The sequence below is a fragment of the Ascaphus truei genome, chromosome 10 (genome assembly GCF_040206685.1).
Source record: "Ascaphus truei isolate aAscTru1 chromosome 10, aAscTru1.hap1, whole genome shotgun sequence".
In the NCBI taxonomy this organism is placed as follows: Eukaryota; Metazoa; Chordata; class Amphibia; order Anura; family Ascaphidae; genus Ascaphus; species Ascaphus truei.
The window spans coordinates 37,891,664-37,916,190 of NC_134492.1; the positions used below are offsets into that span (position 1 = coordinate 37,891,664).

General features: G+C 41.7%; 1 protein-coding gene across 4 annotated transcripts in view; it reads left to right on the forward strand.

The window, feature by feature from the left end:
- The first annotated feature begins 9,447 nt into the window (after nt 1–9,447).
- COP1 (COP1 E3 ubiquitin ligase) overlaps nt 9,448–24,527 on the forward strand; it is a 62,303-nt gene continuing 47,223 nt past the window's right edge. For 3 of the 4 annotated variants that reach the window (XM_075616646.1, XM_075616647.1, XM_075616649.1), the window contains exons 1-5: nt 9,448–9,918; nt 13,371–13,430; nt 16,863–16,960; nt 19,146–19,210; nt 20,030–20,149. In XM_075616646.1, the coding sequence (XP_075472761.1) occupies nt 9,644–9,918; nt 13,371–13,430; nt 16,863–16,960; nt 19,146–19,210; nt 20,030–20,149 (618 nt within the window). In that variant the 5' untranslated portion in view covers nt 9,448–9,643. The remainder of the gene's footprint in view (nt 9,919–13,370; nt 13,431–16,862; nt 16,961–19,145; nt 19,211–20,029; nt 20,150–24,527) is intronic. The other variant, XM_075616648.1, reaches the window with a different exon arrangement.

Here is a 24,527-nt window from a genome sequence, read left to right on the forward strand (position 1 = left end):
CAATGTCTTTATTGTCTCTTAGCTCATACACAGCAGCAGTTCATTAGCCGCAGTACTTCCACATATGAACAAGGTCTCTTCCTCCCTCCTTATCCTCCAGACTGTATCCCGGCAGGATGGTCTGGATGGGGCCTCAATACCCCTGCCTCCACCCCCCAGGGTAGGCCCTATGGGTGAGGCTAGATATCTCCCCTCACCCCCTGCAGGGTGAGGGGCATTGGTCCACTTGTAGCTGTATCAGCTCTACTCAGATGGGGCTCTGAGCATCTCTTCCTCGCACCGTTCTCACTCTACACGTGGTCTCTCAGTTTAGCCATTAGCTCTGCTGGGTCCTACTCCACTTCAGACCAGCACGTCACTCCTCAGCTCCCAGGACATAACTCCACAGACTGACAAGCTGAACGCTCAGCTTTCACAGGATCATCTCTCTCTCTCTCTCTCTGCTCCCACAGCACTCTCAGGCTGACGGTTCTCTCACTGCACAGAACAGACACACTGCTCTCCAGATTCTGACTGTCCAGCCAGACACTCCAACTCCACAGACAGAACTCTCACCGAACTCCTCAGACTCAACACCTTCCAGAACTGAACACACACACACACAGGACAGCCCACTAAATAGATACAGCTCTGCCCCTTATGATGCCAGCAGGACCCCCCCCCCCCCCCCCGTGTCTATGCCTTCCACACAGTCAGGGGCCTACCTCTATCACTCAAAGCAGGGCTTGGTGAGGGGGGAAACCCATGGTTACTACTGGCGCCTGCCCTTACCAGGGCTTACTCCAGTAGGAGAAGGATAAGTAGCCCGCTCTTTCTTACAGGGGCTACATGTGGAATTGTTGATTGAGAAGGATTTAGGAGTGCTTGTAGACTGCAGGCTTAGCAATAGTGCCAAAAGTCATGCAGTAGCTTCAAAGGCAAACAAGATCTTATCTTGCATTAAACAGGGAATGGATGGAAGGGAAGTAAATATAATTATGCTCCTCTATAAAGCATTAGTTAAACCATCCATTGAATACAGAGTATAGTTTTGGGCACCACTCCTTAGAAAAGACATTATGGAACTAGAGAGAGTGCAGAGAAAAGCCACCATATTAATAAAGGGGAAGGATAATCTAATTCAGGGGAGCGCAAACTTTTTTCCCTGCGCCCCCCTGCCGGCAGTTCCCCTCTCTCTACGCCCCCCCCCCTCTTACCTCGGCTCTGGCGTCATGACGTCATGTTGCCATGGTGATGCAACTAAGAAGCCGCCGGAGCCATGGTATGTGAGGTTTATAGAGGCCTTCGCCGCTAGCTCGGCTCGTAATTTAAGTGCCTTCAGGAAGCGCGCTGGGCCTCTGTAAACCCCGCATCCCCCGCAGACAATCTCGCGCCCCCAGTTTGAGCACCGATGATCTAATTTATGAGGAGAGGCTAACTAAATTCGATTTGTTTATAGTAGAAAAGAGGCATCTAAAAGGGGATATGATAAATATCTAAAAAATATATTCAGGGACAATACAAGGAGCTTTCAAAAGACCTATTCATCCCAAGGGCAGTACAAACAACACGGGGTCATCCCTTAAGATTGGAGGAAAGGAGATTTCATCAGCAACAAAGGAAAGGGTTCCTGACAGTAAGGGCAGTTACAATGTGGAATTCATTACCCACAAGACTGTGATGGCAGCTACAATAGATATCTTCACAAAAAGGTTGGACATCTTCTTAGAAAGGAAAGGTATACAGGGATATACCAAATAAGTATACACGGGAAGAATGTTGACCCAGGGAGTAATCTGATTGCCAATATTTGGAGTAAGGAAGGAATTTATTTTCCCCCTTATGAGATATCATTAGATTATATTTCACTGGGGTTTTTTGTTTGCCTTCCTCTTGATCAATATACTTAAATACAAATAAAAGAGAAATATCTGTTGTCTAAATTTAACAATAGGTTGAACTTGATGGACATGTCTTTTTTCAACCTCATCTACTATGTAACTATGTAACTATGTAACTGTACCTAAACCTAAACAAGCCCTCAACAAACAAAACAAAAAAACATAATTGTTCCACTCTACATTTTGACTTTGTTGGACAAACACATAACTTTTTCCACAGAAAGGGGTATTTTCCATAGTATATAGTATACAAAGAATAAAAAATGCAAAATTAATTCAAATTCATACTTACAGAGATTATCCCGTTCCTCAAATGTGGGTCCAAAATATTTCCACCTGGGACTTCATGCTGTGTCTTCAAGCGCAGCATAGAACTGCTGCTCCTCTTTAGATAGTACAAACCAGATCCATCTGCAGGTCTCAACTTTATTGTTGATCCAGCACCAGGGATTCAGCTTCCCCATGGTCTCTGAGGTTCCTGACTTTTGATCCATTGGACTTATTTAAGCTTCGCATTTTTAAGCTGTTTAATCAATAGAATGACATCCACCGTGCTTCTTTTGTTAACTCTCCTAACGTCATAGATATAAGGGATCACAGCCCACATAGTATCTTACTCTTTGTGAAACCTATACAGCTACAATCACCTTTCTATAAAGGCACATATACAGATACAGTATATGTCAACAAGATCACAGATGAAGAACAGCTTGGTTCTGCCCCTAGGTGTGTGGAACCTTTAGATAACAGTCATATAAGAGCACAGAGGACACATTCATGCACAGTTTATGGCTGTTTGCAGGTGGATTGCTGGACCAGTCTGCATGTTAGAGAGGGCTAAGCCTTTAAACAACCCAAGTGCCAGTATCCTGGTCCCAGCACTTGCTTTTTTTGGGAACAGGTTTCTAAAAGATAAGTCTACAAACGGTAGAGGTTCGGCACAGCTGTCAATAATACACATTCTGTATGCTTTTATGTCTCTGAAGCTTGAAATAAAAGTCACTTATTAGATATCAGTCTCACGTAATCATTTCCTTGGCATCACTGTTATTGAAGTCACAGCTCTTCGACTAACACTCATGTCTCTGTGATCTAAGACACACAAATAGGGCAATTGGTGGTAACATCTATGGCTTTGGCTGCCTCCTCTGGGCGGTTCAGCTGAGTAAAGGGAAGACATGAAGCATTTTGCTGGTCTCAGGCGTACACCTTTTGGGACCTGTTTCTAAGACAACTGGTGAGTAGAAAGTTAGGAATGCTGGAGTTTGAGAGGCCTAAAGGAAGTCCCACATACTTCACAACTGAACTCACATTCACAGTGTATGTATCTCTGCTGCCTTAAACAAATCTCCACAACCTACATGGAATTTTTTAACTAAATATCATAGGTAATGATAGCCAATTGAAGAACATGATTATCACGTGAAAAGTTGTTTTCAATACATGTAATGATACTTTATTTGGTAATTTATTAGGTAAATTAACCCTTTCTGTGCCAAAGAAGCTGCCATGCAGCACACGTTGTTGCAGGCTACTCTGGCACTGAAAGAACAAAGCCCTATCTCATTAAATTTGATCCTTAATTAAAATCTGATAACGTTGGGGGCTTTTGGACTGTGATTGCCCGGAGCTTCCAGTGAAGACAATGACACTCACAGATAAATAGAAGATTTCTGGCCTAGGGATCCCTGATATGTGCACCCCGCATCATAGATTTGTCAATGCTTTGTATCTAGTGCCAGACAAATACACTCTGCGTTATTGCTATTTTAGGCTTCGTTACAAAAGAGTAAGTTGGTAGCACTACCAGTGTAAGAAATTACATATCTGTTGCTATCTAATTTCTTACCGTAGTAATGCTACCTACCGACTTTCAAATGCCCTGGCTACTGCTGGCTGTGTAATTAGCTTGCACACAAACTAATCTGTTGCATAATGTGGGCTGTGCTTAGCTCGCCCTCTGGTGACCAAAGCTCTTTATTATGGCTTAACCAGATCACAAAGCAGCATTTGTCAAAACCTGTCAATATTTATGTTGCTCTGGATTGGTTCATAGGCAGAGAGGTGTGTTTAGAGAAAGCAGAAGTACAGGGATATAGGGGAAATCCACTGGTTGGATTAAGATGTAGTAGTACATGTCAATACAGAAATAGTAAGGGGACATGCTTGAATTGTTTTGTGCATACTGTAGGAATAGCAATCAGTGTTGTGTATATATATTGCATGGTGGCTGCGCATAGCTTTGAGGTCTTAAAGCAGTAATCCAAGCTCTTTTTTTCCCCTAAACTTTTTTTTTACACTTCTTTACCCAGGATTGAAGCCGGGTGTTCTCCGGAGCTGAACCCCATTCATTTCTGCTCCGGGGACTCACTGCTTCTGGAGATACATACCTCCGTAGTAGGTACCGTTAGCTGCTCCGCTCGGCTTCCAGAGATCACGTGATGGCCACTGTTCAAAGCTCCCGCGCCCTTTGGGTCAATAGGAAGCTGTGACATCATCAGGTTCAGCTTCCTATTGGCCTGAGTGATGCGGAATCTTTAAACTTTAAAGCCCTGTTAGCTCAACCGGAGTGGCTACCGGCACAACCTATGGAGATAAGTATCTCAGGAAGCAGGGGTCCCCAGAGATGAAATTAATGGGGTTCAGCTTTGAAGACCCCCTGCTTCAATCCTGGGTTAGAAAAAAAGTTTTAAAAAAAGAGCTTGGATTGCTCCTTTAAGGCAGAATGAAGGTCTGTGATGCGGGTCAGTATAGGAATGTGGAAGGACAGAAATGCAGTGCTATTATGTGATGGGGCTAAGTATACACATGCAAAAGGTCAGGGGTGCTGTGCTATTATATGATGGTGGTCAATATAGACATGTTGCAGGACAAATGTACAGTGCTATTATGTGATGCGGGTCAGTAAAGGAATGTGGCTGAACAGAGGTGCAGTGTCATTATGTGACAAGGGTTACTACAAGTATAGCTGGAAGAGGTTATAGGCAGAACTGATCTGCCCATTGTAAAACTGTATTTGGGTGCTTAATTTAAGAATAACAAGGAGACCTCAAGAGCAGGATTAAGGTATTTCTTTGGGAAGGGATGTGACTGGGCAGTCAGTTTTTGCTTTAAAGCATTGCAGAGAGTATGCATTAAGGTAGAAGTAGTCTAATAAACAGTATCTTACCGTTGTGTCCATTTATCAGATATCCAGACCTGTTGACGCTCATGGATATCCTGTGAGGCTCACTGATTTGGAGACAGGCTGAAATCTCATAAACGTCAAAGGAGTCTCACTGATAGAAGTGGGTAGCGAACCATTAAAATGACCTTTATTTTCTTGGTCTAGAATCTTGAGATCTCACTGGTTTGGGTCCAGTAATGTTGGCATCTCTAAATACCACATCCGTAAAGTCTCACTCATTGGAAGCCAATCTTATTCGTTAACACAAGAAATTCAAAGCGCAAAATGCCCATGATATTCAGTATGTGAAATACAAAAATATATATATAGTGCAACAGTGTTTGTAATGATCAATAAATATTACAGCAAGTGTGGCTTATCTCACTCATATGTTGAGAAAAATAGATCTGGTGATCTATTGAAAATGTGCAGTTTGCCTATGGAAGCCCTTATACCATATACCAAATGCCTTTCTCTGTCAACGCACGAGCGAGATAACCTATACCTACCGTAATACTGGTTGACCATTATAAACATGATTGCACTATATTTTGTCTTTTGTATGCCACATATATCCTGGGACATTTTGCGCTCTGTATTTCTTGTATCTGCCAAGACGATTGGAAAAAGAAAAAAGTATTTTTTCTATGGAGCTGCACTACTCCGCAGGATCGTAATTTTAATATCTTAGATTTTGTCACTCTCACTGAGCACTCTGATTTATTATTAGATACCTTATTCACGGGTTTTATCTTTCAAGGTGGTATTTGGACCACATCTAAGTTGAACAAGAAGTACAGGAATACATTTCCCAAGTAATGAATATGATTTACCACTGAACTTAGAATTCATAGATTACGAAAAAGCATTTGATTCTGTCTACACCTCAGCAGTTTTAAATGCATTAGGAAGACAAAGTGTTGAAGAAGTGTACATTGATACTATAAGGACCATTTACGAGAATGCCACATCAACTATTAGATTACTTGAATATACAGGCAAGATAAGCATCAGCAAAGAAGTATGACAGGGAAACACCATCTCGTCAGAGGTTTTCACGGCAACACTTGAAGAATTGTTGAAGACATTGAATTGGGAAGCAGGGCCGTCAACAGCGGGGGACAAAGGGCACCGGCGTCCCGGGCCCCGAGGTCAGGGGGGCGCCAATTAATTAAAAAAAACAAAAAACCTCTGCGGCACCGTGTCTCACTGTTGTCCCCACAGCCAGAGTGGCGGCCTTCAGCCCCACAGCCAGAGTGACAGCCTTCAGCCCCACAGCCAGAGAGGCAGCCTTCAGCCCCACAGCCAGAGAGGCAGCGTTCAGCCCCACAGCCAGAGAGGCAGCCTTCGGCCCCACAGCCAGAGAGGCAGCCTTCAGCCCCAGAGTCAGAGAGGCAGCCTTCAGCCCCACAGCCAGAGAGGCAGCCTTCAGCCCCACAGCTAGAGAGGCAGCCTTCAGCCCCACAGCCAGAGAGGCTGCCTTAGGCCCACAGCCAGAGAGGCAGCCTTCAGCCCCACAGCCAGAGAGGCAGCCTTCAGCCCCACAGCCAGAGAGGCAGCCTTCAGCCCCACAGCCAGAGAGGCAGCCTTCAGCCCCACAGCAGAGAGGCAGCCTTAGGCCCACAGCCAGAGAGGCAGCCTTCAGCCCCACAGCCAGAGAGGCAGCCTTCAGAAACTTTACAAAAGTACCAATAAATATATATTTCTTATTTGCAAGTCTATTATTTATTTTATTTTAGAGCATAAATATTTAGAAAGCTGAGGCCTGAAACACTGCCACAATATTTTATAATAAAATGTCTTAAAATGAGGAGCTCTGATTGGCTGCTGAAATGGACGTCGCGCTGCTGCTGCCGGACATCACTGATTCAAAAGACTCCCGCTTCTGCAGCAGCGTCGCCGCCGCACTTTGCAGCCAATGGTAGTTTCAATACTGAACACTACCATTGGCCGCCAGGAGTCTGTGACGAACGCACGTGCACGTAAGCGCCCGCACGTCGTGTAGCGCGCTGTGTGAGTGGGGCTTTTAGCGATTATCATCTAGCATACAGTGCTTCAATTGCAGCAAGGGCTTCTGGGAAATTACATGCAAATGAGCACACAGTGCCACCTTTTGCCTCAAGACATTACATGGTTAAACCCTTAAGCCAATGCATGCTGCTTAAAACACAGCTTTTATACATAGCCTGGGATGAGATGCAAAGCCAATAAACCCACTCACAGACAGACTGTTTCGGCCTTGTGGGTCTCATCAGTGTGAGGTTGGTTATACAGTACTGGCTCTGCAGTTTGAGACTTATTAGCAGGTCTTCACCACACACACACACATATATATTTCCATTATATATATATATATATATATATATATATATATATATATATATATATATATATATATATATATATATATATATATAATATATATATATATATGACAGAAATCCAAAGATCCGCAACACTCACCAAATGTTGTCAAATACAAAAAGGTTTTAATAGAACATATCAAGCATCTGAGGTAGTAACAGCAAAAATGGAGCGACATTTCAGACCTTCCGGTCCTTTCTGAAGCTTGAATTGCAAAAATACAATTCTTTATTTTTAACTGCTTTTGTCTCTATACCTCTTTATTGTGGGTATTGTATGCAAAAGAATGCATTGATGAATCTAATGCACGTTCTCACACAGATGGCAAATTAATATAATTTGTCAGCAATGTAAGAGAATCTATGTCACCAAATCTTTAATAAAACTGAATTCCAGAAATGAATGTAATTCTAATTCTAATGAAGAATTTTATATAAATTTTCATTTGAATTCTTATAAGTGCAGCAGGTTTAGGAAGGACCTATGGACTAAAAAGAGCATATGGGAATACCTGCTATAAACACATAGCATATCCCATATACACATTTTAGACCCTGGGGTAAAAGTGTCCCCAGTTTGACAATCCATCTGCATTCACAATTGAGTAATGCTTTCTCTAAATCCCCCCCTCTAATTCCAAAGGACACCTGATCAATAGCAAATGCATTCAGGACTGTGGGGTCCGAATTGTTTTTAAGGTGGAAATGTTTAGAAACTGATGTCAATTTACGTCCTGCAGCCAGATGACGGGAGATACAACGAATATTTCTGACATTCTAATATACGGAAACGTAGTTCCCTCGTCGTCATCCCGATATAGATCTGGTCGCAAGGGCAAGTGAGATAATAAACTACTGCCTTAGATTTGCAGTTTAAAGATTTCCTGATGGTATAGCTATGATTCTTAATAGAATCATGATAATCTGTCCTGGCTAACAAATTGACATGCAGAACACATTTTACAAGCAGAGAAACCCTGTCTCGTAACTTATAGCATATAAAAATATTACTTGTGAGCACATTCAGCTCTTAAGACAGGTCTGCAACCCTGCTTTTCGCTATTATCACCTAGCACAGCGGTGCGCAGAGTGGGGGACGCGCCTCCCAGGGGGGAGTGAGAATTTCCAGGGGGGCGTGCCGGCTACAGAGGTCCCGCGCTCTCCCTCAAGGCACTTAAATTAAGTGCCGGCGGGGGGGAGGGGGGGACCACGTGTGGCCTCTGCAGCTTGTCTTACCTGATCTTCAGCGCCATGGTAACCGGCGTCACAGGGTCACTTGACATCACGTTGCCATGGTAACGTGGCGTCACATGACCCCGTGACGTCAATTGACGCCAGAGCCGAGGGGGCGCGGGGCTGGAGGTAAGGAGGCGGGGGGGGGCAAGTTAAAAACTTTGCGCACCCGACCTAGCATACAGTGCTTTCACTGCAGCAAGGAATTCTGGGAAATTACATGCAAATGAGCACACAGTGCCACCGTATGTCTCAAGTCCACATTACATGGAAAACCCTTAAGCCAATGCATGCTGCTTTAAACACAGCTTTTAAACATAGACTGTTTTAAAATCATGTTGTGGGTCTCATCAGTGTGAGGTTGGTTATATTGGCTTTGCAGTATATATTTTCCCCCTAAACTATGCATATTCAATTTGTGCTCTTGTGTCATGCTTCATTTCTTATCATCTCCTCAGTAATTGTATTGTCTCATCAGTTATATTCTTATCCTGTATACATTCTCTCTCAGGTTGCAAAAAATAAAAATAGAATCCAATTTTGCACCTTAAAACTTCAATGGTTTGCAACCCGTGTACTGTGTCTTCTTTTTGGTATCTGGTGGAGTGTAATATGTACATATATATATATTATATTCACTTTTTTATCCATATCCTTCCTGTACTTTCCGTGGCTAAGTAAACTTAGAAGAACTGCTATCCCCAGATATCGCGTTTAATAAGCCTCACTATTTTGTCCCTCCCAGCTCGCCGCTTTCCCATGAATGCCGCCACAGAGTCGTGGGCGTGGCTTGGCTACTGCTGCCCCGTCACGCGACGGATACTTCCTGTCTCGGGGACTGCTAGCTTCTGGGACGTGAGCGGCAGGAGCTCGAGCTTGTTGTTCACACTTTATTGATCCCTCCTGGGAAGCAACGGCCGTTGTGCGCTCTTTATTGTTCCCGTGTTGTATAGGAGGATGCGCCGGGCCTGAACCTTGGGAGCGCCGTCGGTGGAATAATAATGTCCTCGGGCCGTCAACCGCCGCCGCAGCAGCTCCCGGGGCCGGCCAGCGGGACGGGCCCTTCCTCTTCCACCCCTTCTTCTTCCTCTTCAGCTGGGCCTTTGCGGCCCAGTCTCGTCTCTGCCTCAGGTCTGTCCAGGCTCGGCACTGCAGGGAGCGGGTCGGCGGTGACGGGGAGGCCCGGTGGCCCCGGTGCCAGGAAGAGGCCTCTCCCGACCCCTCTGTGTAACGGGCTCATCAACTCGTATGAGGATAAGAGCAACGACTTTGTGTGGTGAGAAGGCTGCTTCAGCCCGAGCTTCACCTGCTGGCCCCTGATTGTTACCCTGCACCCCCCCCCCCCCTTCACTGACCCTTACCCTTAAATAACTGCTTGATCATGTCATTATTACCCAGAGAATTTCGTCATCCGTCAATGGATTAACCCTTCCTCTGGCAGAGGAGACTGGTATTGGGGAGTTGTGTAGCACACCTCTTTCAGTACACTTACAGTATACTTAATATGGCTGACGCCACAATTTTTTTGAGCAATCAATATGCCCAATTAATGTAAATATTCCCTATAGCTCTTACATTATCTGATGATGCTTCAGTATCACCTACTACAAGCAAACATTCTATATCATTTTGTCATGGAATATATTACGGCCTCTATATTTTCTGATGTACTGTACCAGACCTTAAGGATGTGGCCCCCTTCACTACGATAATATATTGGATTTCTATTAAGCCTCTCCCTAACTAATGTATTGAATGTTCAGTATCTTATCAATTAATGTATTTCCCCTGCCAGCCACTCAAAGAGACTAAATCTTCAGTATAGCTCTTCAAGTAAATGTTCAATCCTTTTGTTATATTGAAGATCCCTTGTCACCACCCCCCTAAAAACTATCATATGTTTTGTCACTTGCCTCAAATCATGTAGAACATCAGTTCTCAACCCATTTCTGGCACATTTAAGAACCCTCCCAGTCTGACAGATCCATACAAATGTAGCCTTTTCCCAACAGGCTGAAATCCTGCATTAGTATTTTCATTTACAGTTGTAGCAAACTTTTATTTTACCTATTGATATCATAGAATGTCACTGTCAATCAGATTTAATGGCAACGATAAAACAGAATATCGCAACATATCCCATGATAATGTGCCAGTGGGATCAATAATCCCTGCTTTATCTGTACTATCAAATCTATGGCCCTTAATCCCTAGATCAACGATATGGAGTCTGATTATCACCCTCTAGCTAATCTATTAAATGTTCAAAATAGCCCATCTTTCGCCCCAAAATAATCAAAACTGTTGTCCACCACCAATTAATCTATCGAACCCTCAGTATTCCTGAGTAACTAAGGTGTTGGGCGTTTGTTATTCCCTCTCTTCTGTAACTTCGACATTGCAAGTTTCGGTATCCCCTCTGTAACTGCGGCGCCGCATGTTTCGGTATCCCCTCTCCTCTGTAACTGCGGCGTTGCACGTTTCGGCGTCCCCTCTCGACTGTAACTGCGGCGTCGCACGTTTCGGCGTCCCCTCCTCTGTAACTGCGGCGTCGCACGTTTCGGTGTCCCCTCTCCTCTGTGTATCCAAGCTTCAATATCCCTCCTGTTAGTAATATATCCAACCTTCAGCAGTCCAATCCCCCTCTTCCTCAGTTAATAATGTATACATCCTGCAGCCTTCCCCCAGCGTCCCATCTCTGATAGTACTATATGAAACATTCAGTATCTCACACACCTCCACAAGTTATGTATTAAAGTTTCAAAATCCCCCACCCCAAACTAATGTACAGACCATCACAATTACCTGCCCCAAACAACCACTCGCCTAACTGTTTGTGCAGGAAAGGAAGAGCAGATCTGATAATCTCCCTCCCATTTGTTTATGAAACCTGCTATATCTATAAAATCACTGTAGAATGCAGACTAATGGGGATTCAGACCTTGTGGTTGTTAAGGGGTTAAGTAAAACTATCATTCTGACATTTCTTTTCCTTACACCATATACTTCCTCTAAAGCTTTCAAGTATACATTTTAAGTGTTTTAGCTCCAGTATTCATGTCATTATTAGTGTTGTAAAAGTTTCCTATTGGGAATTGATGTTTAAAAACACTCAATTCAATTGTGCAATCTGCTCTAATAGAGAGCCATATGTGTGTTCTCTTTCAATGATCTGTTCTGCCAATATAGAACGGGATGCCACAAGAAGCAGCAAATAACAAGCTCTCCTTTCCTGATTTCTGTGTGGCTTGTCCTATTTCCCAGCATGCTCTTTTTCTTCGATTTCGTCCCATAATTCAACTCTAGCCCTGTTCTCCATAACGGCTACCCAATGCTTTTCCTCTTTCCATTTAATATTTCCAATGTTGAACTTCATTTCATATTAGGCTTGCCCTATGAAAATGAACAAGCAGCCGTATAAATAAATGTTAAGTATTATTACAAACGTATGCCTGAAACTGCATTAATTTTTGTTTACATGCCACACTGTAGTGGTAGCTGCCATTTTATTACAGCAGATTGATCTAATATCCTTCTTTTATTCCCCACAAACCCCAAATCTGTCTTTGGATAAGGCCTCTTATTACTGTGGGTTGATTTTCCTTAGCTGCATCATACAAAATCAGCTTGGCATAGCTTGCGTGCAGAGGCTACTTTGTGCTTCATGGGGGGTGCTCTGTTTAGCTTGAAGTCTATAGACCTACTCATTGAAATTATAACGTTTTCCCTTCCCAAATCTTAAACTTGTTCGAGATGAGCGTGGTGCTCTGGTTCCAGAGATACTTGTGAAGTTAGCATCATTACTTCCCAGATTTTAAAGGAGCAATCCAATAAGTGTTTTTTTTTTTTTTTTAATTACAGATTTGAAGCAGTCTCTTTTTGGTGCTGAACCCTGTTAATTTTAGCTCCGGGGAACCCCTGCTTCAAACCTGTATTTAAAAAAAAAAAAATGAATACAGGTACGAAGTAGGAGGTCTCAAGAACAGGACCTTGTTAATTTTCGCTGCAGGGACACCCTGCTTCCAGAGGTCCTGACCACTGAAGGGGGTGCCGTGTCTGCAGTTTTCAGCTTCCTCATCAAATGGACCAAAAGGAAGTCAAAACTGATCACATCACTGCTTCCTATTAACCCGCAGGGCCCGAGAGATTTGAAAAGCAGACATATAGTGAGCCCTGGAGTTGCTACCGGCGCCCACTATGTACCTCTGGAAGCAGCGGGTCACCAGAGCTAAAATGGTGTTAATGCTTCAATCCTGTATTGAAAAAAAAACGGTGTGGGTTTCCGGAGGTTTGGTGGTTATTTTCTTTCCCCTGGAAGGCTAATTTTATTTTTAAACCTGGTGACTTCACTGGCAAGGCTCTTGGGAATTGGGTAGTCCCTGCAGCTGCAAATAGTGTGGTTCAGCTATTGGAGAACCTCCTGCACCCCCACCCTGGATTTCATCCTGTGGAAAACCAAAATATCCCCCTTGCAACCTCCCCCCTCCTTCTGTAGGTGCCTAATCTCCCATTCAGACATAACTACAAACTTGACAGATAGATTTGGCTAGTGTTGCTTGAATACCAGAGCCTTCGGACTTTGGGGTAGAAGAAAAAAAGTAATAAAAGCAAACATGACCATATCTTAAATGGTTTAGGTTAATATTTTGATCTTGGTTTTTTTTTTTTTTTTTTTTCATTTTATTTATCATTATAATTATTTTTCCTGTTTTTGTGTTTTTTTTCCAGCCCAATTTGCTTTGATATGATCGAGGAAGCCTACATGACCAAATGTGGGCACAGCTTCTGGTAAGATGATTTAAAAAAAAAAATTTTTACTACTGTTTTATTCGGTTACTACTACATTAAGAAAGCAATTTCAATGTCTGCAGAAGTAGGACATTTTAAGATAAAATGTATTCTTGAGTGCAAAGAGTATGAACTCCTAAAGCAGCATGTCATATTTTATTGCCGGCACTCAGGTAACTGTCTCAGAAATGGAAATGGTTGCATACCTAAAACAGAATACATACTCTAACGAACATTGATGGTTAAAAGAGAAAATGGTTTCAGACTGAGTTCATCACTTAGTCTTTCAGAATGAAGGATGCCATGAGCCAGAATTTGTATCTCTTGTGGCCAAGTAAAGGTGTACAGTGTTTTTTTTTTTTTTTTTTTTTTTTGGAAGAATTTCTTTTATAGGTAAAGTACAATTTTTAGTAGCAACCCTCGTTATAAAAAAAAATAAAAAAGGGGGGGGGGCATTACTTGGCAATCCATAATATATCAGAAATTAGACTGATCATTATAAAGAACTTTCTGTGGTATGGCTGTTATTGGGCATTAAGAACAGCAAAATCCAGAGTTTCCATGGCCTGTTGCTCTTTATAGTATTTTACTGCCATGCTTTAAAAAAAAAAAAAAAATCTGTTTTGCATTCACATTTTTCCGGTATTAAATATTTTTTCATCTTTGGCTTCCCTCTGGAAATGATCAAGATGTGTAAATCAAGTATACTTACCTTATTGAATGGTTCTTTAATATACTTTTAATGCACTATGAGCGTTGTGCGCTGTGTTTTTTGTGTATTTGCAATGATTATGGCTATTGGTTTTGTGAAAATTACAATGGTATCAGTACATGACGGGCCCTAAAATGTGAGCTCATTTCTGCTGAGTACAAAACTGCATATCTTAAAGGATGTGATTCAAGGTGCATTTCAACCTTGGGTTTTTTTTTTCCTGTGAGAAGCATGGGTTTCCAGAGCTGAACCACGTTGACTTCAGCTCTGTGTACTTCCTGCTTCCCTGGATATGTTATCTCCATACTATAGGTCAGAGGTGCGCAAACTGGGTGGTGCGCTCACTTACCTGGTTTCTGTGTCCACTCGTCTCCATGACAACGCGGCGTCAAATAATACTACGTGGCCATGTGACGTGATGTCACATGACTCCTCGGTTTCATTTGACGCCTGTTGCCATGGGGACGCGACGTCAAATGACGCTGTGGGTCACGTTCTACATGACCCTGAAGCATCATTTGACGCCGATTGGGGGGAGGGTGGCGCAGGAAGTTTGCGTACCCCTGCTGTAGGTCATGGCGGTAGCAGGCCAGACTGGGCCCACAATATGGTGGTTCAAAGGCCCTGCATCAGCCAGGCTAATAGAAAGCAGTCGCGGCTTCCTATTGGCCTGCGACCTTGAAACATACGGGAGATACCACCGGCGTGACCTACGGAGCAGTGTGTCCCCAGAGCTGAAATTAATGAGGTTCAGCTTCCCACCTAAGATTTATTTGTAAGAAATACTTTTTTAATGTGCAACATAGAAAATAGACACGGTGTAATATTAAATAAAAAAAACTGTCATTGCATTTTAATGTTTTGTATATGCCTCAGCATTTCAGTAGTACATTTGGGGGAAAAAATGGATATTGATGTATTTTCAGTGTGTTGCATCTGTACTGCAAAATGAAGCTCTCTAGTCTAGGTACTGAGTTGCAATGTCCCAAGTGTGTGTCAAGCATCAGCAAAATAGTGCATTTTTTTAAAATGTATACAAATGAATCGCTACCATACTCTACTTCATAAGTACAGCTTTAATAGCGCATAGCAATGCGTTACAAGCCCCTCTGGTGGCTATAGGGGTAATATCTGATGCATCAAACCAGGAAGGAAGTCTATTACTATAAATGCCAGTGACCGATATCTGCTAAGAGTTGTAAGGTACCAGCACCATGCAATAAGATCCACTTGCAGTCCTGCGCGCTCCCATTCTGTCCAAGGGTAAATACATGTTACTGCAGAACTGGGCTACTGCAACAGAATAAGAATGCCAAACTTTATTTCATGTAATGAAAATTCCCAAATGTAAAACCTAGGATTTAATCCTACTACTAGGCAAGCGGCTCTAAGTTCCCAATAGAATCAACTTTAGCTTTTTTATTATTTTACTAAAAAGTTTCCTGAATATCCTGTTATGTAATTAGTGCAAAGTAATCTGTAAAACGAATCCAAATAAGTAAGCGCAGGGCATCTTTAACATGAAATGCTCTGCTATATGTAGAGCTTCCTTGCTAAACATAAAGATGAATTCTTTGTGCCTGCTTTCCAAAAAATTTCAAAGCAAACATTCTCAAATCACATCCAGGTGTCAGTCTGGATGCATATCTTATTTTTTTAGCCCCTCTTTAAAACTAATAGCAGCTGCCTCCTTGATGTTGGAGAGGTTATATCCCTGGAATAAATCCATGTTCTGTGAGAATACAGGGGGAGGAGGGGAAGCTGTTTTTGTTTTTCTACGGCTCATCTTAAGCCCTTTGTTTCTAAAGGGACCTCAACGTGTTGTGGAGCAATGCAATGTAGGCCCCTCTGCCAACGAGCAGTGCTGCCAATACACTCAGAGGGCCTCAAGCTTGTTCCGGCTTAATCTACTTTACACTTCCAAACAGTGTTCATTGCTAAGTATTGAATGGCACGCTGTTACAGCCTTTGTGAGCACAGTGCAAAGATTAATCGTGTGTCCATCCATGGATGTATAAATGATAACATGACAGGGTGTGCATTCAAGAAGCATGTGCTTGTGTTAGCCTTTCCTTACAATTCTTCTCCCTAAATATGTTCTTGTGGTAGCGTTCTGTAACGCTATTATTCCACCCTGTCAATTAACCACCTCCTGTGAACCAATACGCAATCTGCTACTGCAAGAGAACCTGCTTATGTGGGACAGAGCAGTGGGGGTTGTGGACATAGTACAGAAGCAGTGGAGGGCAGCGGGAGGGTCTGTGACTGGGAATCGCAGACTTTCGGTTCCTTGTGGCGTAGAAGTGTGCATAGTAATACTTATTGCTGTTAAAGGTATTTTGATGCATGCAGAGCTTTGTACGATTACTACTCGCAGTCCATTGAAATCCATTAATACTCACTAGGAAGCTCAAGAGAAATCCTGAAAGCCACAGAATGTCTTAAAATACTTTCTACCTTTTTGAAGTAATTTTTTTTTCCCATTGTGTTTCCAGTTGAAATGTCAGTGCGTTTGAAAGTTGATATAATAAACCACTGACACAAGTGTATTGCCATTGGGTGCACAGTTACTGCCTATTTTGATGTGTTAACTAAGCAGACTAAAGAGGCCAAATGGTCCTGTTTTATTTAATTCTATATGTATTTATCTGCTTGCTGTTAGTTTTGCTGCTGGTTCTTTATACAGCTTGTAGACAAATATATGTATGTTTTTGGTGCAGCTACAAATGTATCCATCAGAGCCTGGAGGACAATAACCGCTGCCCCAAGTGTAACTATGTGGTAGACAACATTGATCATCTCTACCCCAACTTTTTAGGTGAGTTCCCTGAATAAATATTATACACATCAGTAACCATTCATTTATCTATAATATGTCCGTTGCCTGTCAGGCTTCTTGTTAAATTAGTAGAACTGCAACCAAGGATCCCTGTCCAGCAATTGGTTATTAGCTGCTGCTTCAATTCAGGGTAACTGTTTGTAAACGGTACAGGTTCTAGAAATGCATCAAGGTGCAGAGGAGACAATTTACACACTCCTTGCTAAATACAATCACCACATACTTTTTAATTTTACATTCGGTTTCTTATTTAATACTGGGCCATCCACATTAACTTGGGGAAAGTCCAGTGTTGAATTGAAACATTTCTTAGGCTGCGTCCATACTGTGGCAGGCAGCGCGGACGCGTCCGCACGCTGAGCGAACAGACTGCCTTAAGGCAGCGTTCGCGTGGAGGCAGGAGGGGGCGCGCAATGCGTGAGATCAGTTAAAACTGATTTCTCGCGCGATAGGGCAGTCACGTGAGCGGTTAGCCCAATGGAACGCCCATAGACCGGCCCACGGACGGCGCGCATACCATGTCCAGGGAAAGCACCCGCTTTCCCTCAGCCTCCGCACGGGGGAAATGTTTATGGACGCAGCCTTACTGAAATAAACGCCTCTGTGAATTACCTGTAAATGTTAATTTCTTTTTTGCATGTAGTGAGCCAAACCGTAAACCTGTTTATTGGTGGAGCAGCTTTCAACGCAATGTACAGCAGGGCCCCTGCAGCAGTTTTGGTGACTTTTTATTTACCTTGATATAAAATGTAGTCTAACTTCAGTTGCCTGCTCATGTTTCACTTAGAGGCAATCCAAGACTGCAAATGTTTTATTTTTTTTAATATCTGATTGAAGCAGGGCGTCACCAGAGCTGAACCCCATTAATTAAAACTCTGGGAGCCCCTGATTCTGGAGATACTTGCTTCAGAAATATGTGCCGATATCGGCTCTCCTCGGCTAACAGGGTTTACAATATGTCCGCTGTTTAAAGATCTCTGGCCAGTAGGAAGCCGTGACGTCATCAGTGCGGCTTCCTATTTTCCCATGGGACGCTGGAGCTTTAAACTTTAAAGCCTTCTTGCTCAGCCAGAGCAGCTACCAGCACATACTTCGGAGGTAATTATCTCTGGAAGTAGGGGTTCCCTGGAGCTGAAATTAAGGGTTTCAGATTCGAAGACTCCTTGCGTCAACGCTATATTAAAAGATTTAAAAAAATAAATAAATTGCCGGATTGGATTGCTCTTTTAAAGCTTCCACAACAACAAATATATTACGTTTTGTTGTACAAAAGCCTATTTTTAAGGGGTGTTTTTTTGAGTGAAACTTATTTTTGGAAAGCTGTTTTAATAGGTGCTAAAAGTATGAGATGAGCATAACACAAGCAATGACCATGAAACACGCTTGTGTTTGCATGATTACTGACAAACATTCACACAACCATTTGTATATGACTGCCTATATAGTTTTTGTTCTTTGAAACGTTGATTCAAGGAGAGGGGAGTAGAATTGTACTGTGTGTGAACTCGCCATATATTTCAAGTAAGTTCTTATAATTCTGGGAAGTGATTTAAAAGTTCTGACTGCCAATAATCCTAGAAGGGAACTATCCCTTTAGCAATGAATCTGTTTATTGAAGAAATTGTGATGACATACCCGCAATAAGGGATGTCCTTTACAAAAACTATTTTGCTGCAACACATTAAGGTTTTGTTTTAGTAAAAAGTAATCCGTTTAAGGTGTACGTACCTATACTATAGTCTTAATAAAAATTGCCTACAAAGACTAATTCCCAAAAGAAAAGTTAAGATGTGTGTTGTTTTTGCACGCTGTGGGATGTGACAGTTTATGCAGGTCTGGAATTGCACTCTGACGTTTAGGGAAATCTGTGTATGCCTATGTGGTGGCTTTTGTTACCAGTGATGAGTTGGATTGGGATGTGTTTAGAGTGAAGATGCTTGAGTATAACATAACAAAGGAATTTGTTTAAGTGGAATTGCTTGATTGCATACATTACTTTCTTCTGAGCGGTCCCATGTGCATGTTAGACTGCTTTTTCTGATCTGTTACTTCCCTATATATATATTTCAGTAAGCTATTTAATGGTCGTAAAGTTCCTTGTAATTAGTTGTTGAACTTGTTTCATTTCCCGAAGTCATCGCCTATTTCTATTTTCCCCTTTCAGTAAATGAACTAATCCTCAAACAGAAGCAGAGATTTGACGACAAGCGTCTGAAACTGGACCCTTTGGTGAGAACTCTTTAGAAAGTACACAGGTCCGGCTAAGTGCATATGTTTCCTGCCATAAACCATTCATTAGGTTGGGGTTGTAGAGAAGCAATTCACTTACTGAGGCACTTTGTTATTCAGTGGTAATTGATTAGTATTGTCCTTTGGCATAATAATCCTTTTAGTCTGAACACTGCTACTTTCTCAGGTTTTAGTAGCTGAATTATGTATATTCTTGACTTTTTAAAAAAAATATGTCTAATTTGAGCTACTAATTACTTATAAAGCATACTCTTTGGTGTTTTAATTGAGCAGCACATTTCTAACATACTTGGTTGCATGGCAGCCGGCTATGCAAAGGTTGGAGAAAGGAACTATGGTTGTTACGGGTGAGCGAGTAGAGAAACCTGGAAATAAGGTGTCCACAGATCAAGTAAATCTGTAATATGAGCCCACATGCTGATAAAGGAGACAAACATCTGCACCCCTAAACTAAATCACCTTCCTAATCTCTGATCATAATATTTTGCAGCATCAGTCATCTTCTCGAATGAGGAAACTTCTTTAACCACCTTCCTGACAGTGGCCTGCAGCATGTTATTAGGTAGCCCCTCTGGTATGCCTCCCACATGAATGTTTGATCTCTTCAATGCCAGTCATATAAACCTGAGTTTGATGTTAAGCTGTTTTGATATCGAAGACTTTGATACAGGATATTGTTGGTTGCCTGCGTACAACCAGTGACCAGCAGAGACTGTAGGTGGAGTTTTGTCTCTAACAAACCTTATTTATTTATTTTTTCTCTTTTTTTTTTTTTTTTTTTGCTCTTGGCTTCCACAGAATGGCCACAGGTGGCAGATCTTCCAGGACTTGCTGGTGACGGATCAAGATAACCTAGATTTGGCCAATGTCAATCTGATGCTGCAGGTGCTGGTGCAGAAGAAAAGGCAGCTGGAAGCAGTAAGTAATAGCATAGCTGAGCGTTTCAGTTTACTGTAATGCTCGTGTTCTGGGTCACTGTAAACTGAATTGGGAAACTGTACAACCAGTAAGTAAGACAAGATACTCGTTAATTTTTCAAAATGATGCATTGAATACACAAATCATGTATATCTTTGGATGGTTTATATTTGTGTCTGTTCCACACTATCCCTGCCAAGGTCCACATGATCTCCAACCTCTTCCAAATAACATCATGGCTGATAGGTCTTTACTAAAATTCATCTTCAAACATGATGCTGCGATTTGGCATAAAAATAAAATTGAACTGCCTGTTGAATAACAATTTAAATAATAGATGGTTTCTTAAGCTCCATGTAATACTAATTAGAATAGTCTTTTAATATCGGAAACACAGGTATTCAGTTACTAGGGTTGGTCACACCTCGGCTGTAGCTCAGCCCCCAAAGCTTCAATGTAATGCGAGAAATTATGACTTAAAGTAGTTGAATTCCATATCTTCCATGTTGGGTTTGTATTGCGCCAGCTCTGTGCTGTTCCATCTTCCATAATTAGATCATTAGTTGCCCTCCACTTCAATGGTTTCTTTACACATGGTGGTAGCTCATACATGGTGGAAACGGCAGCTATTATTTATGGAATAATCAAATAATTTTTTTGCATGGCACTTTATATTCTTTCAAAGACCCAGTATATTCATTTTTGGGATGGCATTCTGAATGAAACATGCTGTTTTTAATGAAGGTAAATCCCAGTGACCCTTAAATAGGGTATCTTAAAGCAGGAATCCTTTGTACTCGCCATAAAATCAATCTTTCCTTACTAATTATACTTCACAATGATAAAATTGTCTTTAGCAAACCCACCCTTTTTTCAATTCTCTAAAACTGTATCTCTCAGATCACGTAGTATACTAGAAAGAACATTGAAGTCTGCTACATCTTTATTAGTTTATCAAATGACCAAGGGTAGTCACAAAAAAGATTCCCACTGATTTTGCACACAGTCTAAATTATAACAGACAGTATTAAAAGGAGCTAATTAGTCCCAGCATACATATAATGCAGCAACCAGGGGGGATAGAAACTCAAAAATAATAACATTTTATTAATTGCTAATAACTCTAAGTGAAAAAAATATACTAATAAAATCATTTAAAACCACTGAAGTATGCCTATTTTATGGACCATTCATATAATATATGCATGTGTATAGCCTTGTTTCGGTGAACGCATAATGTTGTATTTTTATACCTTATAATGTATAACGATGAAGTGTCACTGATATCAAATATATTGTATGACACCTACAAATTTGTATGAATAAGGTAAGTATATGCTTGTTCACAGAACATATGAGCAAGAACAAAGCATCACAGAAACTGTTATTGGTGACAACTCAAAGTAAAGTAAATGTGGTCAGATAATCTGTAATATACACACAAGTAGTCCCTATGAGTTAAATAGGGTATATACATACAAAGGAAGACGTCATGTAAACAAACAGTGAGTTCCTCAAAATCGTGTTTACCCTAATGTATCAGTGAGTTACAGATCACACAGCATTGTGTTCCCAAACTGTAACCAGTAGTAACGAAACCGACATAAATGTAACTGTCACATACCATATGTTCGCTTGCATGTAAGCAGGCTGAACCTGTATCTAGTAAATGGTTATTGCAGCCATACAGGGGGTTAATACCCTTATTGCACATGAAGCACTATATTATGTACGTTCTGTGATTGGGGTAGCTTAGTACTAGTAGAGCTACATATTAATCCCTATGAGTAGCGGAATTCATACAACCGTTTGTCCGGCGTCTGCTTTAGGTCTTGCCCGGCGAACATATGGTATGTGATGGTTACATTTGTGTCGGTTTCGTTACTACTGGTTACAGTTTGGGAACACAATGCTGTGTGATCTGTAACTCACTGATACATTAGGGTAAACACGATTTTGAGGAAGTCACTGTTTACATGACGTCTTCCTTTGTATGTATATACCCTATTTAACTCATAGTGAGTACTTGTGTGTATATTACAGATTGTCTGACCACATTTACTTTACTTTGAGTTGTCACCAATGTTTCAATATAACATGCGTTCACTGAAACAAGGCTATACACATGCATATATTATATGAATGGTCCATAAAATAGGCATATTTCAGTGGTTTTAAATGATTTTATTAGTATATTTTTTTCACTTAGAAGAGTTATTAGCAATTAATAAAATGTTATTATTTTTGAGTTTCTATCCCCCCTGGTTGCTGCATCATATGTATGCTGGGACTAATTAGCTCCTTCTAATACTGTCTGTTGTAATTTAGGCTGTGTGCAAATCAGTGGGAATCTTTTTTGTGACTACTCTTGGTCATTTGATAAACATATCTTACTCCCCATGCACCGCCATCATGTATATACTATTGAATATTAAGGTTGAGCTGTGATAACATTTCCCTATCCTATTACATCTTTATTAGTTGCTGAAACATTTCCTGGGAAATTAAAATGACCACTGCCATTCACACAAAATAGTGTGACTGAAAAGCAAGAAATGGCTCATTACAGCATTGAAAAATCAGTTTTTGTTACTGCTGCACTTTTGCGTTTTGGGGACATTGCTACTTTTAAAAGTGTGTGTGAGATCTAATCCAGGGGTGCTCAACTCCCGTCCTAAAGCCCCCCACCAACAGTTCAGGATATCCGTGCTTATCCCTGCAGTACAGGTGGCTCAGTCCGTCCCTGTTTCAGCACAGGTGGCTCAATCAGAGGCTCAGTCAAAGACCCACCACCTGTGCTGAAGCTGCGACATCCTGAAAACCCGCACTTGAGTTGAGCACCCCTGCCCTTGAGTTGAGCACCCCTGCCCTTGAGTTGAGCACCCCTGCCCTAATCATTATCCAACTGGGCCAGGAACTTGTGTTGAATTAGAAATGTAAAAGTAAAGCTCCTTTTTATTTTATACTAACAAATTAAACGCTTCAAAAATTAAATAACTGACATGGGGTGTAAAATGGATTGCTGTGTAAACTTAATTTAGCTGCTAAGAAAATGGAAAATCCCGTACCTAGCGCATTGCATATTTTGGTCCAGTTTGCCCTTTTTGGCTGCATGAAACATTGACTATAAGCTGGCTTATATATTCCTCCTTCACACAAAGCTTCTTTACTGGTGCTAAGTAAATAAGGTGCCTATACCCCATCTCTACCCCTGTTCCTGCTCTTTGGCAATTCCTTTCAGTCTCATGAAGACATGAAGTCTGATGGAATCGATAGAGAAGCTTTCTGTCCCGGTTGCGTGCCGTGCCAGTAACAGGGCCTCCTCCTACAGCACATATTGTTCAGCTCCGCTGCCAGAAGGGTCATAAAAGTATTTGGCCAAATATCACAGCAGCAAAAGGGGAAAACAATATAATCTTCCGATTTTTTAAATTTAGCTTCAGAAAAAGTTTTAAGGAGCCTTGCATTTCACATTTCCAGAGCCTGGCACGAGCTTTTGTAGCAGTCTGCACCAGGAGGGTAATGTGTGGGCTAAACATGCAGCTTAAAGATCTCGTTTATTCCCTGCTCGCACTTGGCGAGCGATGGTGGTGTTGTTGTAACCTTTGTCCATGGGTTTATCGGTTCTGTTATTGCAAGCAGGTTTGGCAGCCCATCCATCTACCAGCTGTGCATTCAGTGTTCCCTTAGTGTTTTTTCCTGTTAAAATCATAATCCTTGTCATCTTCATGTTCTGCAGCAAACTGTCCTGCATTGCAAGGTGTTAAAGGGATAGGCCTAATTTGCAGCATGTGGTGGCATTGCAGTGAAATGAAAACACTTGGCTATTTGAGCTACTTTATATAGAATTTTAAAGGAGCAATTCAATCGCTTTCTTTTTGTTAAACTTTTTTTCACGAGATTGAAGCAGGGGGTCTCTGCTGCTGAACCCCATTAATTTCAACTCTGGGACCCCTCTGCTTCCGGAGATATCTCCATAGGTGATGCCGGTAGCCACTCCGGCTGAGATAGCTGGGGTTTAACGCCGACAGGAAGCCAAATAAGATGTCACGGGTACCGGCACCCAATATAGAGGTAAGTATCTCCAGAAACAGGGGTCCCCAGAGCTAAAATTAATGGGGTTCAGCTTTTGGAGAACCACTGCTTCAATCATGTCAATAAATAAAAATAAGTATTAAGTCGCTTGGATTGCTGCTTTAAGAAGAGCCTTCTGCACCTACATTTAACTTGAAGCACCATGAAAATGATACTCTGCAAACAGATTGGGATAAGGACTCGCACCTGACTAGATAGTAATGTTGCAAGTATTGGGACTGTGATGGCAAAATAACACCGGAAAAATTGGAAAGTACTGTTAGAGTTTGTTGGTGAGCAGGAG